General features: G+C 36.8%; 1 protein-coding gene across 1 annotated transcript; it reads left to right on the top strand.

Moving 5' to 3' along the window:
• Positions 1–8,218: 8,218 nt before the first annotated feature.
• LOC129237291 (circumsporozoite protein) lies at positions 8,219–14,209 on the top strand. Its single transcript, XM_054871943.1, has 2 exons — positions 8,219–8,282; positions 12,957–14,209. Exons 1-2 carry the CDS (start codon positions 8,219–8,221, stop codon positions 14,207–14,209), a joined length of 1,317 nt encoding a protein of 438 aa, XP_054727918.1.
• The last annotated feature ends 933 nt before the right edge of the window (positions 14,210–15,142 follow it).

Below are 15,142 nucleotides of genomic sequence, written 5' to 3'. Positions count from 1 at the left end.
CGTTTTATAATATAATAAAGTTAGGAAAATTCCACAAACTTTTTATCGCAATTCCACGTCATTTTTTTATGAAGGAAATAGGCAACATGGTTAGGGGGAGGGGGGAAATTATAAAAAGTCTAACAAAAACTGTATAAATCGAAGTTCTACATTTCACAGAAAGTCCAGAAAATTTCCACAAATTTTTCATTTCAATTCCGCGATATTTTTTTAATGGAGAAAATAGGAAACACGGGTAAGAAAAAAAAAATTATAATAAATCTAAGAAAAACCATATGAATAAAATTTTTAAACTTTATTCAAAAGCAAGGAAAGTTCCACAGACTTTTCATCTCAATTCCACGATATTTCTTTTGTGGAGAAAATAGGCAACACAGTTGAAGGGGGACAACTATAAAAAATCTAGCAAAAGCCATGTATGTAAATCCAATTTCTAAGTTTTATAGAAAAGCTAGAAAAGTTCCACAAACTTTTCATCTCAATTTTACGACGTTTTTTTATATGGAGAAAATAGGCAACACAGCTTAGAAAAATATTATAAAAAGTCTAACAAAAACCATAAAAATCAAATTTTTAAATTATATATTAAAGTTAGGAAAATTCCACAAACTTTTCATCTCAAGTCCACGAAATTTTTTTTTATGGATAAAATAGGCAACACTGTTAAAGGAAAAAATTTAAAAAATCTAACAAATTCCGTACAACTCAAATTTCTAAATTGTATTCACAAGTTAGACAATTTCAAAAAATGTCCAGCCCAATTTCACGACATTTTTTTGAAAGAGAAAATAGAGAAAATAGTCAATAAGATTTCTAAATTTTATACAAAAGTTGGAAAAATTTCACAACGTCTTCATTTCCATTGCATGAATTTTTTATGGAGAAAATAGGCAACATAGTGTAGGAAAAAATGATAAAAATTATAAAAAATCGAGCAAAAACCATATAAATAAAATTCCTAAATTTTATACAAAGGCTATAAAAAATCAACGGGAATGCAACCTCAAAGTTGCCTTTATTGTACTAGGATTTAATAAGCTATAAAACAGAAAATTTTCTAAAAGATTCGGGGAATTTATCCCATTTTTATATACTTTTGAAACTTTGATTTACATAGTTTTAGTTAAACAGTTACCTATACTTTTTCACAAAATTAATGAACATTAAAAAAAGAACAAGAAAAATTGTTAAAAGTTGAAGTGCTGTCATGTGTCAGGGTCTGTAAATATGTATAAAAGTATGTGTATATATCCATAGGTATGCAAAATGTGCACATGCATCGTTTTTAACATCTTGGCCACCCATTCCAATTCCATTCGCTTTTGGCGTTTTCCATGCTTCTCACGCCTACTACACAACTGACATTAATTGCAAATTATTTTGACCATTGAAAAATGGCGTGCGACAAAAAATAAATTAAATTAAATATAAAAGTAAATGAAATTGATATGTGTGTATGTATGTATGTACATTTTGGGCATTTAATAAAAGCCTAAATCAACTTAGCATTTTTTAGCTGTTATGCACTAAATTGATGGCTTTCAAAATACTAAATATTCAATGTTCACCTAAAGCTTAGCTAAAGAATTCATTGTGAAAAAGTTAAATAAAAGCATTACATTTTTGTATGAAATACGAGTAATATAATATCAATTAAATTAAAGCAAAACCTGCTAGTACTAAATACCATAAATTGTTTTATCAAAAGTCAGCGGTCAATGATATTGGGAAATAAGATGCTTATTTTTAGAAATTAACAAAAAATCTCTACAAAGGTGGCACAATATTAATCACCCTTTCGGAAGATGTATAATATATATGTTTATATTACCAAAGAAGTTATTCAAAAACGAAAATGAATGATTCATTTTGCGCCACCCTATTGCTACAAAAAAAAACAACTCAAATAATATTAGGTGCACAACTAAGCTCTGTGTTTTTGGTAAAAATACAACTTTATTCTGAAAAAATAGTTACAAGTGAATCTTTGAAAGTATTGCCAATCGCTGGCTACTACTTTTTCCACCTTTCTGGTAGATCTTGTATATCGTCGCGGTAAAACTGTTCATCTTTTGAGGCTATCCACGGATCAAGCCATTTTTTGATGTCTTCATATGAATGGAACCGCTGGTCAGCTAGACCAAGTGCCATCGATCGGAACAGGTGATAATCGGACGGCGCGATATCTGGAGAATATGGCGGGTGGGGTAGGATTTCCCATTTCAGTGTTTCCAGGTAGGTTTTAACGGGTTTGGCAACGTGAGACCGAGCGTTGTCATGCTGTAGAATCACTTTTTCATGCCACTCCGCGTATTGCGGCCGCTTTTCGCGCAGTGCTCAGCTCAATCGCATCAATTGAAGTCGATACTGATCCCCGTTTGGCCATGAGCGCAGCTTTGCTGTCGCTGCAGACATATACGGAGCTGTCAGATCTCCACCTGTTTTCCACAACAAAGTCCATTGCTTCTTGAACAGCATGAAAGTTAAAGACTGCAATAGTAACGGTTTTAGCCATTTATTTAGTAGCGACAGCATCACTGCTAGACACCAAGTTCGCAAGATGGCGATGCTCGCTGAGTTACTAAGCTTTCTTCTGTACCTCTTTTGTTATTAGGGAAATTTTCCGCTATATTTTCTTAAGACTTTGCACTGTCCAGTGGCTTTCAAGAAATTTATTTACAATTTTTCAGCTTATCGTAGTAATTATAATATTTGTTTTCTCCAACTGTCATTTAGAGCGGTCGCATCAGCTACTATTGGTGGTGGATTTTTAACACTCTCATAAAGAGCTTAGCGGGTTTTTCTGAAACCAAATTATAATTTTAACAAATCTTAAAGGCTTAGATTTTAAGGCTTTTGCATAATAAAGTCTTGAGCATTTCGTCCTTCGTAGAGTTTTCCAAGCTTGAGTAGAAGCAAGCTTTCTGTTTTCCACTTGCTTCTAAGTAACTGAATGCCTTTGGAACCGTTGAGGTCAAAATATGCATAAATTCCAGCATTCCAACACATCTGCGCATACATAAGCACTCGTGCCTGAGTTTTTAATGGTGAGGCTTCTCTATGCGTGCGATTAAAAATATGAGTGTGGATTTGTAAAATGTATGTGACTACATACATGTATATACTCGGCCATCAGTATGTGGATAAATGCGCATCTACCAATCTCGAGACCGAGCCCTTTTCCATCCACAATAGCCACATGTTGTCCGCTGCATTCTAATGAATGGCGATAAATTTCCCGGTGGCGATCAAGCGAACGCATCCAATAGCCACAAAGAATCAAAAATCAAAGACGTTAAAGACGCTGAAGCCATGGCCAGGCTGATGGATGTCTGTGCCAGCCATTGTAGGTGAAGAAGAAATGCGCAAGCGAGAAGTGGTGGCTGAGAGGTAAAGGTGAGTAAACCGTTTATCGAGAAAAGTTATCAAAGATCGATTGGCAGTGGAATTCACAAGTGGCAAATGGAAAAGAAAAGCGACAGACTTTTGAAAGTGTGGGCGACAGACGTTGGAGAATGGGGCAGGAGTGCGCGGCGAATGGCAGTAGAGAAATGCTGCTGCACGTTGACAAAGTTGCTGGTGTTGAATAACAATTCGCGCAACCGCAATAAAAATTAACACAACAACAACAATGCGTACAGCAAAAACATTATAATAAATTCATTCATCTTGCCTCGCCGCGTTGTCAAACAAAAAAAAAATTAAAAAAAAAAAAAATAAAAACAAGGAGAAAAAACAACAGAAGGCGGCAAGCGCGGAAAACGTAACAGCACCAACACACGACGCAGAGTCACGAATGGTCGCATAGCCATCTTCCATCAGCACAAAGAGCAGACCCAACTGCAGCCGGCAAAGGCAGCACCACAATCAAATCATTTGCTTTGAGGCGTTGAAGTGGTTTGCCGCAGACACATTTGACCGTTTGACTGATTTCGTATGGAGGTGATGTCGTCGATTCCAAACAATTCAACATTTCCTTCATATATAAGTATTTACGCACCTCTCATGGCTGCCGTCTCTGCCATATGCTTCTCGCTTTTGTCGGGTGTTTTTGCTGCAATTATTCTTGCTCACTTTGGTTTGGGCTTTGGCGGAGGGCGAGAGAGTGGATAGTGGGTGAGATAGTGAAAGAATTTCGTTCTTTATCTCCTTAGGAAACAGTAAATATGTTCATACATAAATGAGTATACATTAAAGCTTTACGTGGGCGGAAAATATGGTTTCCTGATTAGCAAGATAAAGAAATGAAACATGAGGAATCACAAGAGAGAGGAAAAGAAAAAAATGAAGAGGATGTTCAGGACTCGTGACCTTAGAGCTTCGGTGGAAAAATAAATTCATCGAATGAGTTCCACACTTTAAATGACTTTTCCATATGTTTTGGATTTGATTTTTGGTGATGTAGAGGGTGCTTTGTGGTGCTTTCGTGATATCGAATGGATTATTTTACATACGAACAACTTTTTGAAATATTCAAAAATTATTTCCAAAGTAAGTGATGCTTTGCTCAGCTTTAGCCTTCAATGAAAAAAAGTTTTAGATGGTGCGTCTTTGCCAAAATTGGTGATCAGAAAATCTGTAAGTAATTTTCAAGAATCCGATTCTTGCCTCGAAAGTGATAATTTAATGCCGGCTTAGCAGTGGTGCTATTTGGACTGAAAATGCTGCTGAATATGTAATTTTACTCACAGTACCATAATTACGGACTTTTTCGTGGACAGACGGTTTGAACTTGGCTATTTGGTCACAATAGGATGCTGCATCTCAAATAATCCGTTCACCATAGAAAAATAGTCGCATACTATAAGATTCTGGCATACTAAAAGATGAAATATGATTAGGCGTACAATTGCCTTAGAGAGTTGTTGTTTTTCGTATGACTCTTACATAACTGAGACGTGGCTGTCGTTTATTTAACGACAACAAAATCGTTCTCGTTTAGCTTGCGATAGTCGGTATGTTAATCAAACAGCTGATTATGCCTTATCGATTTTCGTTATGAAATGGCGTACTGAATAGCAAATCGTTAAAATTGTGGTTAAGGAAATATAACAATGAGCATATCGTTAAATGTGCTAACACCACTACTGGTGTGGCTTCTAAACACCAAAATGATGGAGAATACTTTTTCTAAAAAGCGGTTGAAATTCACCAGGCAATCGCAAACCTCCGATTGCACTTCTGTAATGAAAAAGTTCCTCGGAAAATCATCTACCATTCGCAGATGGCATACAGCTGTAAGTGTCTCCATTTCAAGACAAACACTACAATTTGGATCAGCAGGATTTAAGCGGCATTTGTTGGGTTCTTGGCCGCGCTTCTCAAGGTTAAACAGTAGATCTTTCCGACCCTATTTTCAGTTATGGTAGAACTTCAACTTTTTTGGTGTGTTCTCGTCAATGATTGATGTTGTGCAGATAACCGAGCTACTTATGAGTTGCCAGAAAAACTCAGCATGTTCCTTGACTACTTCAAGCCTAGCTGCCATTTGATTGTAATTATATTCTACAAATTATCGCAAAGTTTATTAAAAGAATAAAACATTTTTACGTCAATCAAAGATGACGATATTGGGAGAAATTAAATTAGGATGCGTTAAAGTATCAGAATCAAAGTGGACTTGGTTAGTAGCGGGGATTCTATAATATAAATAGTTTGGTAATACCTTATCTAGATAGCATTTCGACATCTGATAAAAAGACAAAGAGAGACGGACCTACGAGTAGTCAATTGCGACATTATCACGAACATGAGAGCTGGAAGATGGAGAAAGGATCCGGAACCAGTATATATTTGAAGATATGAAGGGTAAGTTGTCGAGTCGCCTGGTAAATACTTTCAACGTATTATTCTTTCATTATTGGAAGCAAAGTAGTGCGAATTTGAAATACGTGTGGGCATTAAAAAAATCATCTGGCATCTTCTCCACACTTATTGAGAGAAGCTTACATACCTCCTGACTAATGCAGTAATTTTAAATCGAGATTTAAGTCAAAGGTATGGCGGGAAGGCTGGTAAGCTTGATATACGTAGCTGCCTAACAACTCGCCTCCGAAGACAGTGAGGCGGCGATCAAGTCAATTGGTTGGATAGAATAAATAACTTGACATTTGTTTAATAATGTCGAATAGCTCAAAAATTGATAGTGCAGTGTTAATCTGCAATGGATCCTGGATCGAGGCAGAGCAGGTGTATAAGCAATTGTATGCAAGCAGCTAATAGTTATTTATAACAGTTGGTCTAATCTGAGCACCAGCTGAGTATCGTTTTCATCTCGATTGACACTCGACCGAAGAAAAAGGCGCTACTTGTCGGGGCTCTCAAAAACGAACATACGCCTTCTCACGAGATTACTAATAGCTTATGACACTATTGGCCATATAGCCGGAGTATAGAAGTGAAAGAGGTAGGGTATATTACACATTTCGAGCTATGTTCTTCAGAGGACATGCACTGTTTTGGCACCGTCTCGCTGCTGGAGCTGGACTCGAGAAAAGTTAATCCGGCATGTTTCTAAGATTATTTTTTGACGATACAAATAATTTATGCTGCTCATAGAAAATCATCAGCCGTTCGGAGGCAGCATACAACTGTGGTCCCTCTGCTTGTGAGATAACGTTAAGACACACATCAAAAATAAAAGAAGAAGCTCGCTCAAACACCTAAAAATTATATTCATGTACAAGATGGCGCAAAATTAATCATCCAATTTTATTTTTGAATAACTTTTTAGTAAGAAAAAAATGATTTTGTGTGATGGAAATTTTTATTTTGAATTTACCCGCTTCGTTGCTTGTCTATTTGTAGTTATGTTGCAGCTGTTTAGTTCACAAGTGTCAAATATGGTTGACGTATGACGCCATTTACAAAAACCATAAATCTGTCGACAGGGTGTTTAATTTTGCGCCACTTGTGTACATATATGACTATGTAATACTGAAGGCGTAATACTAAAAATTATATTTCTCAATGTAAAACCATAAAAATCGCAAAAATTAACACATACCGCCACCTATCGTAGATTTTAGGTAAACATAAACACAAAGAATGATTTCCGCGACCCAAAAAACACTTAGGCACTGTAACTCTCCTCCAAAAGATATTGTTTAACCGAATTTTACTAAATTTTTCTGTATACAAGGTAGTTCAAAAACAGCAACTTTAAATATGTATGGGGAAAAAACCAGATCTATAGACCAAAAATTCTGTTGTGATTTTTATTACTTTTGGTATAGTCACATTCGTAAAATTTTATTGTACTGTGTAAGTGTAAAATACGTTTACAAAGAGGATTGGCCCATAATATGAGCAGCGGGAATTTATGGGTTTTTAAAGTTATTAAAATGAGCGCCAATACTACTGCGTTGTTAATTAGTTGACCGAAACTGTATGCTGCGAAATTTTGTGTTAGCTGATTTCTATTTCATTATACATCAAGCAAATCTGATTTATTTAATAGGTATTTCTATTAAAATTTAAATCAACATCGAATGAGAAACGAGATGAATAAAAAATTCGGCGAAAGCTGTCCATCTGAACAGTTAGCCTCGAGGTGCAAGTAAATATGGGTAATGCGCGAGCATAGCGAAGCATCTGCATGCATTATCTGGAAGCTGAAAGATGTTTTTACTATCGATAGTGAAAGGTGAGATTACAAAGTTTTTTTGTATTAATGATACTTCATTTAAATTCTTATATTTCATGTTCCTTCCTATTCACGCGAGTCTTCTTAATATACAAAACTCAATCATATTGTTGCTGCCCTCAGCCGCATAGAATTTGGACTATCAATCATAAGTAAATTCATTGACCCAAAAACTGGCAAACTGGTTATGGGTCCATTGATGAGAAGAGTTAAAGAAAGCTGCTGGAGAAATTCAGCATAAATATGATGCCTTAGTAGAGATATGTTTTAAGTTAGTAAGAAATACATTTTTCAACATCATTCTATGAATAATTAATGAGTTTAAAACATTGCGATTTTCAAGCAACACTTTTGTTGCTACCAACAAATCAATGCCAAGTAACGTTGCTGTGACAAATTGACAAAAGCAGAGATCAGTGAAATACTAGGGAGATGATTTTATGTTGAATATTAATATTTCTTTTTTTCCCAAGTTTCTTCAGTTCGTCTATGCGAGTTTATTTAAGTAGGGCTTTTACGCTTATTTCGCTTAGTTTAAATTTTTAGTTCGACCTGTTTGTGACGCGAACGAAGATGAGGCAGAATCTGTGCTGTGTTTTATTTTTGATTGTCTGCCTGGCAGTGGTTTTGGTGAAATGTAGGTGCCTATTTATATTTAAACGCAAACACAGTTTTATTACCAAAAACTCAATAAAAAAAAACGGATATAGAAATTTTTTGTTCCAAAAGGATTTAGAAATCAGGAATAATGTGACAACTATATTAATAAGAGGATTAACTTATAAAATATACAAAAAATATAAAGAAAACTTATTAAAAAGCGGAATATTCAAGAAGATTTTTGGGAAAACGCATTTATTTCCCTCAAAATAGTGTTTTAGATCACCAACCGCAAGGCGCTTGAAGGCATTGACGCAAGTCTTTAGGGCGACTCGAGAAAATATGATACTTTACTTTCATCACGAAATATTTTTTTTTGTGTTCCAGAACAGCAAAAATCGCACAGCTCCGCAGGAACTCAATTAAATGGGAATGCGATTTTTAGGCAACCAAGCGATCACAAGTGCTGAACTCGGAGATTACGCTTGCTTCTGCGGAATATTCTATTGAGATGTGCGATAGAAATGTGAAAAATGATATATTTTTTTTATTGCATAAAATTCAGTGAAGAATCTAAATGACGAGAATTCATGCGCAGTTTTGATTAAATATGAGGTGATCACTGATTTATGTAGATTTTCAAAGCCATTGTTGAACCAAGCATTATTTGCCAAGGCAGCACAAAACTTAGGTAGTGGAGGTGCACAAATTTTGACCAGAAAAACCAAAATCCTTTAGGAAAGAAATCACAATCATATGTACTGTTGATCAATAAGGAAACCAAAATCCTCTAGCTTAAGACGAAATGACAACACAAACAACTCACAAATGTCAAATACTATATTAGTGAATATTTGATTCCTTTTATATTCGTTGCGAATGCCTATTGGGTGATCCAAAAGTTATGTAGTATTGTTGTACAGTCCGAAAAAAACTACAGTACTACAACATTTTGACACCAAATTTAACTACTCTTCTTTTGCTTTTCGAATTTTCATCATTTTTTTATAAATTTATAATAAAAATATGGCCCATTCTGTAACGAATATCACATAAATCAAAAGTTGGACTTTGTACAGAATTTATAAAAATTTTCATCAAAATTTCAAACATTTTAATTGGAATTAAAAAAAATGGTAAGCAGTCCATTAAATTTTAGTGTAGGTAGGTAGGGCAGCCGCAGGAGCCGAAAGGGTTGGTGCGTGACTAAGTGAATGAAGGTTCGAATCTCGGTGAAACACCAAGTGATCTTAATTGTCTAGCTGCCAAACCCGGTCATTTACAGAGAAAGTATTGAAAAGTCTCCTTCTTTAAAAGGCCCCTACAGTTTCTGCAACGGGGATCAAATGGTGAACCTAGCTTTTCCACGTGTGTGCCGATCGTCCAATGACTGATAAAAACAGCTACGAGTTTGGAAACTGAATGGCGTGGAGTCATCAGGACTTTCTGAGTCCTGCATCTATTGTGCTGGGGGCCAAAAGGCTCTCGAAATAGCACATGAAGAAACGGAGCTCCATTTTTTTTTGCGCTTTTATGAGAAATAAGTTGTGCAATTTCCCTTTAACAACAGTCAGAGCGATGCCGATGGCCGGGTAGGAGATCTCAGAGACCAATTCAGTCGACCTCCTTCACAGCAAGCTAATCAGCAATTTCGTTTCACTCTATGTTCCTTTGCACTGGAACCCAAATCATAAAAGTGTTACATGCACAACCAACCTGGTATCCTTCTTAAATGAGTTGACTAGTTTGGATCTGCCCCATGGCGTCGCCTCAGCCTTGATCGCGGCTTGACTATTGGAAAAAAATTTTAATATCTTCCTCAAATCCACGTTCCCTATGCATTTTGCATGCCTGAAGGATCGCAAAGACTTCTGCATAAAAAACAAAATTTTAGTGTTTTAAAAAACAAGCAGAAGTTGCTTTTTGGTTTTTGATGACCTTTTTCCCTAGGTACTGGGCATTTCTTTCACATGACAAATATATGGCATGACATTTCGACATGATGTCCATGACATTTTATTTATGGAACACAATTTCATTCATGTCTCAGCTAGACTTGTCTACAATCGTTAAATCTCTGGTAGATCATTGTGAAAGTCATTATTCCATAAAATATCTGCAACTCAATATACTGGCGCGTTCTTTGATACTTCGCTATCAAGAAGCTAGGAAGACTAAGACCTCACTAATTTGATTCAGAACGCATATATCCCACTTTCCCTTTTCTAGGCACCGACTTAGATTACTTACAGACATAATTGGCGCTTACACCCGTTTTGGGTGTCTGGCCGAGCTCCTCCTTATATTTGTGGCTTGCGTCTTGATGTTGTTTCACAAACGGAGAGACCTACTTAGATTGTCAGGTAACCAGAGAAGTCTGACCAAGGATCTATTAGAAAAGGTCTAAGCCGTTAATTTATTATGACCATCTCCCATGAATTCAGTGCGCGGCAGATTAGGTTCGTTTAAAATGGTTCCCTAGAGAAAGGGCACACTTGCACGAAGAAATTAAATTCCTCTTTTGTGAGATTATTTCAGAGCAATTAAAGAGGAATAAGGAATTTAATAGAACTAAAGAAGAAGGCAAAGAAACACTGTGCAATGGGCATATTTGGAAAGAGGACGATCTTTAATTTTGTTTGAGCAAAGCTAAGGGAGAAGTGAAAGATGTGGAACGATACATGTACAAGGTTGCGCAAAATTAATCACCCAATCGGAAGATTTATAATTTTTGCAAATGGCGTCAATCGTCAAGACGTCAATCAAATTGGACACTTGTGAACTACATAATTCCAGTATACAAACAGACAAGCAGTGGAGTGCGTGAAGACCATAATAAAGATTTCCATAATTAAAAATTATTATTATTTTTAGTTCAGTAAAAAGTTATTCAAAAACAAAATTGGATGATTAATTTTGCGCCACCACTGTCTTACTCTGTGATTTGTGCCTTAACGATAAAACTAAAGAGGTTGAAAAAATAAGTTCGAAAAACTTGTTCAGAAAACTGAAGAACTGAACTGGAGGGCCATCAAGTGCCTTCATTAAATTCTCTACATATTTTTTCATATTGTTTTCAAGTTATGGCAACTCTATCCGAAAGTATGTGTGCTTTAAAGCTTTGCCAAATGGCAAATAGCTTGTTCGATATCAAAGTCTGCCTTATTGAACTCCCATATTTTACTATTTTGATTTTTTTAGATAGTTGGCAACCTCATTTGAAAATATTTCACGAGTTTTTATAGAGGAATTAAATAAAAAGAGAAAACTTAGATTAACTATTTTATTAAGAAATTAAATTTTAAAAAACTTTTGATTTTGTGTTTTTGTATTTTTTGTATAATATTTTTGTACATTTGCGATGCGAAATTAAAATAGGAGTTCAATTGGTCAAGGCATGCAAGTATTTTATATCAAAGTAACGGAAATGTGCATCTTTCCCATAGGCAGACAATAGAAATTTTCTAAGCCTTGGCGACACGAATAAATATTATATTAAATACAAAATTAAAAATAAAAATAAAAATAGAAGTAACTGATTTTTTTGCCTTAGAACAAATTTTACTAGGAGGGTAGTTCAAGAAAATTTCTTCTTTGAGCTTCGTACCTAAAGGATTTTTTAATAAGAGGTGTTATTTTGATATTTAAAGAAAAATGCTATTTTTTAATATAAATGATCCGATATTTATGTTTTATTATAAAGAGGAAGGTATGCCGTTAATAGTGGAAAATAACATCAGGCAAATTACCACCACGACCACGCCTTCAGGACAATATCCTTTTCATGAAATTTTCCATAACCGAATTGCAAAGTGGCTGCCCTAAGTCCCCACGAATTCCATCTTTGAGGTCTTGAATCGACCCTGGGCTGTTGTCGTAGAACTTCTCTTTCACATGGTTCCAAAGAAAAAAGTCACAAGGTGTTAAATCAGAAGATTTCGGTGGTCAATTGTGATCACCTCTTCGAGAGAGAATACGGTCCGGAAACTTTTCCCGTAAAAAATCAATGGTTTCGTTGCTTGTGTGGCACGTAGCACCGTCTTGTTGAAAATAAACGTTGTCCAGATCAATACCATCCAATTCCGGCCATAAAAAATCGTTAATCATCTCTCGATAGCGCAATCCATTCACCTGTATCACCTGTTAATGGAAAACCCTTTATATTTAAAATATTTTCATTCTACTCTTAGCTCAAAATCTTTTCACTTGGCCACAACACCGTAATAATTTTTTTACTTTGCCGGCAAAAAGTACCGTTTAGGTCAAGTTAATTGATTGACCCCATTCGAGTTTTGGAATATCTAGAAGAACTGCCACGACACGCATCGATTAAATTTCCATAATCATCTTCATTAGCACTACAGTCTTGTGCTGACTATTGCTTTCACTCGATTCAATTTTAGTTGAGGAATTTTTCAACTTAAGTTGAATTTCTTTCAGTCAGTATTTTTCGTGTTTGTAAAAGGCACGCGAATAGTAATAACTGGAATTTAATATGCTTAAAAAATTTAAAATCCCTCCAAAAATAGTTATAAAGAGCATCCCACTTCTCCCTTTTGTCTTTCTTACCTTCAGCTGAAAGGTCCACCGAAATCAATGGCAATGGCTCAGAAATTAAAATTAAAAAAAATAATTGCAGTTCAAAACGCAAACAAGTATTTTTACGTATGTTTAATCCAATTTCTGCTTCTTCTTTTCTCCATATTTTCAGCTGAAACATTCACCGAAATCGATGAAGATGGCAATGAGATCGAAGTTAAGCGCTTCTACATTGAGGGACGTCAATTAAATGGTGGTCGTCGGCAGTGCGTGGAGTCACGTAGACGTAAACGTTCCTACCAAGCAGCTGCGAACGATGAAACTAAGACAGATTCCTACACAGCGCCCTCGGGTATTGACACCGCTATATCCATTGATGAAGAGGATGATGGGAATGACGAACAGCCCATTGGTGTGGGAGGATTGCTAGGCGATAACCACAACGGCAACAATAAAAAACAGGGTATGACGGAGTATAATGTTGATGAAGATGAAGATGACGAGAGCGAAGAAGATGAGGCTGTACTAAGTTTACCAGTGGTCGCACAAATCACACACGAAACTGGCGCTCAATCATCGGTGGCTGCCGCTTCTGCCGCTTCTACTGGCGATAATGGCATCGTCATTGTACAAGGCAATATGCCACCCAAGGTTAATTCACAAACTCATGCCGTTTTTGAATTGCGACCGGTTGAAAACGATAATGAAGATAGTAGTGAAGGATTGGAAGACGAAGTGGATGATTATGATGACGTATTGTTTGAGGAGGAAATTAATCCAGTGAGTACCTTTGCTATTTGGTCAACTGGAGAGGATAATAGTCCTTTGTCATATAGTGGCAATAATGATGACTATGTAATTACTCGTAATGAGGATGATGACATTGACATCGACGATCAGACCCCAATTGCGAAGCCCACATCCAAACCCAAACCCAAACCCAAGCCGAAGCCCTCTCGGAAGCCAACACAAAAGCCTTCGAGGAAACCGGCAAATAAGCCTTCGAAAAGGCCTAACGCGAATCGTTCTTCGAAGCGTCCCAACACCTCGACTATCAAGCGTCGCGGTTCAGGCAACAAGAATACCAAGAATACAAAACGTCGCCCACAATCCAATAAACGCGGAGATAATAGCGAAACGCTTAATCGTAAGAAGCACAGACCCAACAATTTCAATGTTAAACAGAATCACTTGAATAAGTTAGATAATTCCGACAAAGGAGAGAATACTTATACAAGAACCATAACCGAAACTCGCACTGGTACGCCGAATGATGAAAGGGATGTCAATTGCATCATTATAAACAGGACTACTTCTCCACGTCCATTCTTCGGTCTGTTCGGACGTAGCGCCAATGGTGACCAAGACCTAAACGACAAGCCCTACGGAAGGAGAAAGCGCATCAACTTTAGCATACCCGCATAAGTTTGGATGGATTTTAATACCTGAATAGTCGACTTTCTATACGAACTAGAATTATTTTACATTTCGTATTTATTTATTTAATTACATATTATTATTTATTTATTTATTTATTTAATTATTTATAAAAGAGAATAAATATTTTCTTCAAATGTCGCCTACTTCTTTTATATTAGATAGGTTTAAGATTGAATAAATTTGTTTATGGAAATGAAAATCTTTCTCATTAAGACAACATTATGTCCAGTCAACATTAAGTCCATTGTACTGCACTCGGGTTCCCTTTAACTTTCCTTAAGTCTACCCGATCTCCGAAGAAATTTGAGTAAATCTTCTGGTGCCAAAGAGCCAATGTGGTTGCTTCTTAATACATCAGTGCCAAAGATTTCAAACCTCATTCGAGCGAAGGAGGGGCAGACGCACAGAAAGTGGTCTGCCGTCTCATCCTCGCCTCCACAAGGGAGGGCAAAGCACACTGTCTGAGATGCCTACCCTTTCCATGTGCTTCGCCCACAGAAAGTGGCCTGTGGGCCAGCTGCCTACAGTCCCTTCTGCTTAATGACAGAAGGATTTGCGGCAGTCGGTCGGACATAGCAGGTAACATCAGTTTAGTACATCTGCAGCCTCTCTCAGCCTGCCAAGCTCGCTTGTGGTAACCCATTTGTTAACCGTGGCTCGCCGTGCAGCCATCAAGCAGAAGGGAGTGGTAAAATGGGCTCCGGGCCAAAGAAGTTGGCCTCAGAGTCCATCCCAGCTAAAGAGTCAGAGGTCTCGTTACCCTCGTGTTCCGGGACACATGTTATCATCAGCATGTTAGGCCTCTCCTTGGATGAAAGCGTCAAGTGGTGGTAGACTAATTAGAGCATCTCATGCCGCAGCTGAAGTAGTCGGAAAAGCTCCGGTGCAACAGATGGCCACAGTGCGGTGTAGTCTCGA

Source organism: Anastrepha obliqua, chromosome 2 (genome assembly GCF_027943255.1).
Source record: "Anastrepha obliqua isolate idAnaObli1 chromosome 2, idAnaObli1_1.0, whole genome shotgun sequence".
Lineage (NCBI taxonomy): Eukaryota > Metazoa > Arthropoda > Insecta > Diptera > Tephritidae > Anastrepha > Anastrepha obliqua.
This window is presented reverse-complemented; position numbering and strand designations above follow the sequence as displayed.

Coding starts and splice junctions, on each gene's coding strand:
- LOC129237291 (XM_054871943.1), top strand. CDS start 8,219: ATGAGGCAGAATCTGTGCTGTGTTTTATTTTTGATTGTCTGCCTGGCA. Junction 8,283..12,956: donor GGCAGTGGTTTTGGTGAAAT/GTAGGTGCCTAT, acceptor CCATATTTTCAG/CTGAAACATTCACCGAAATC.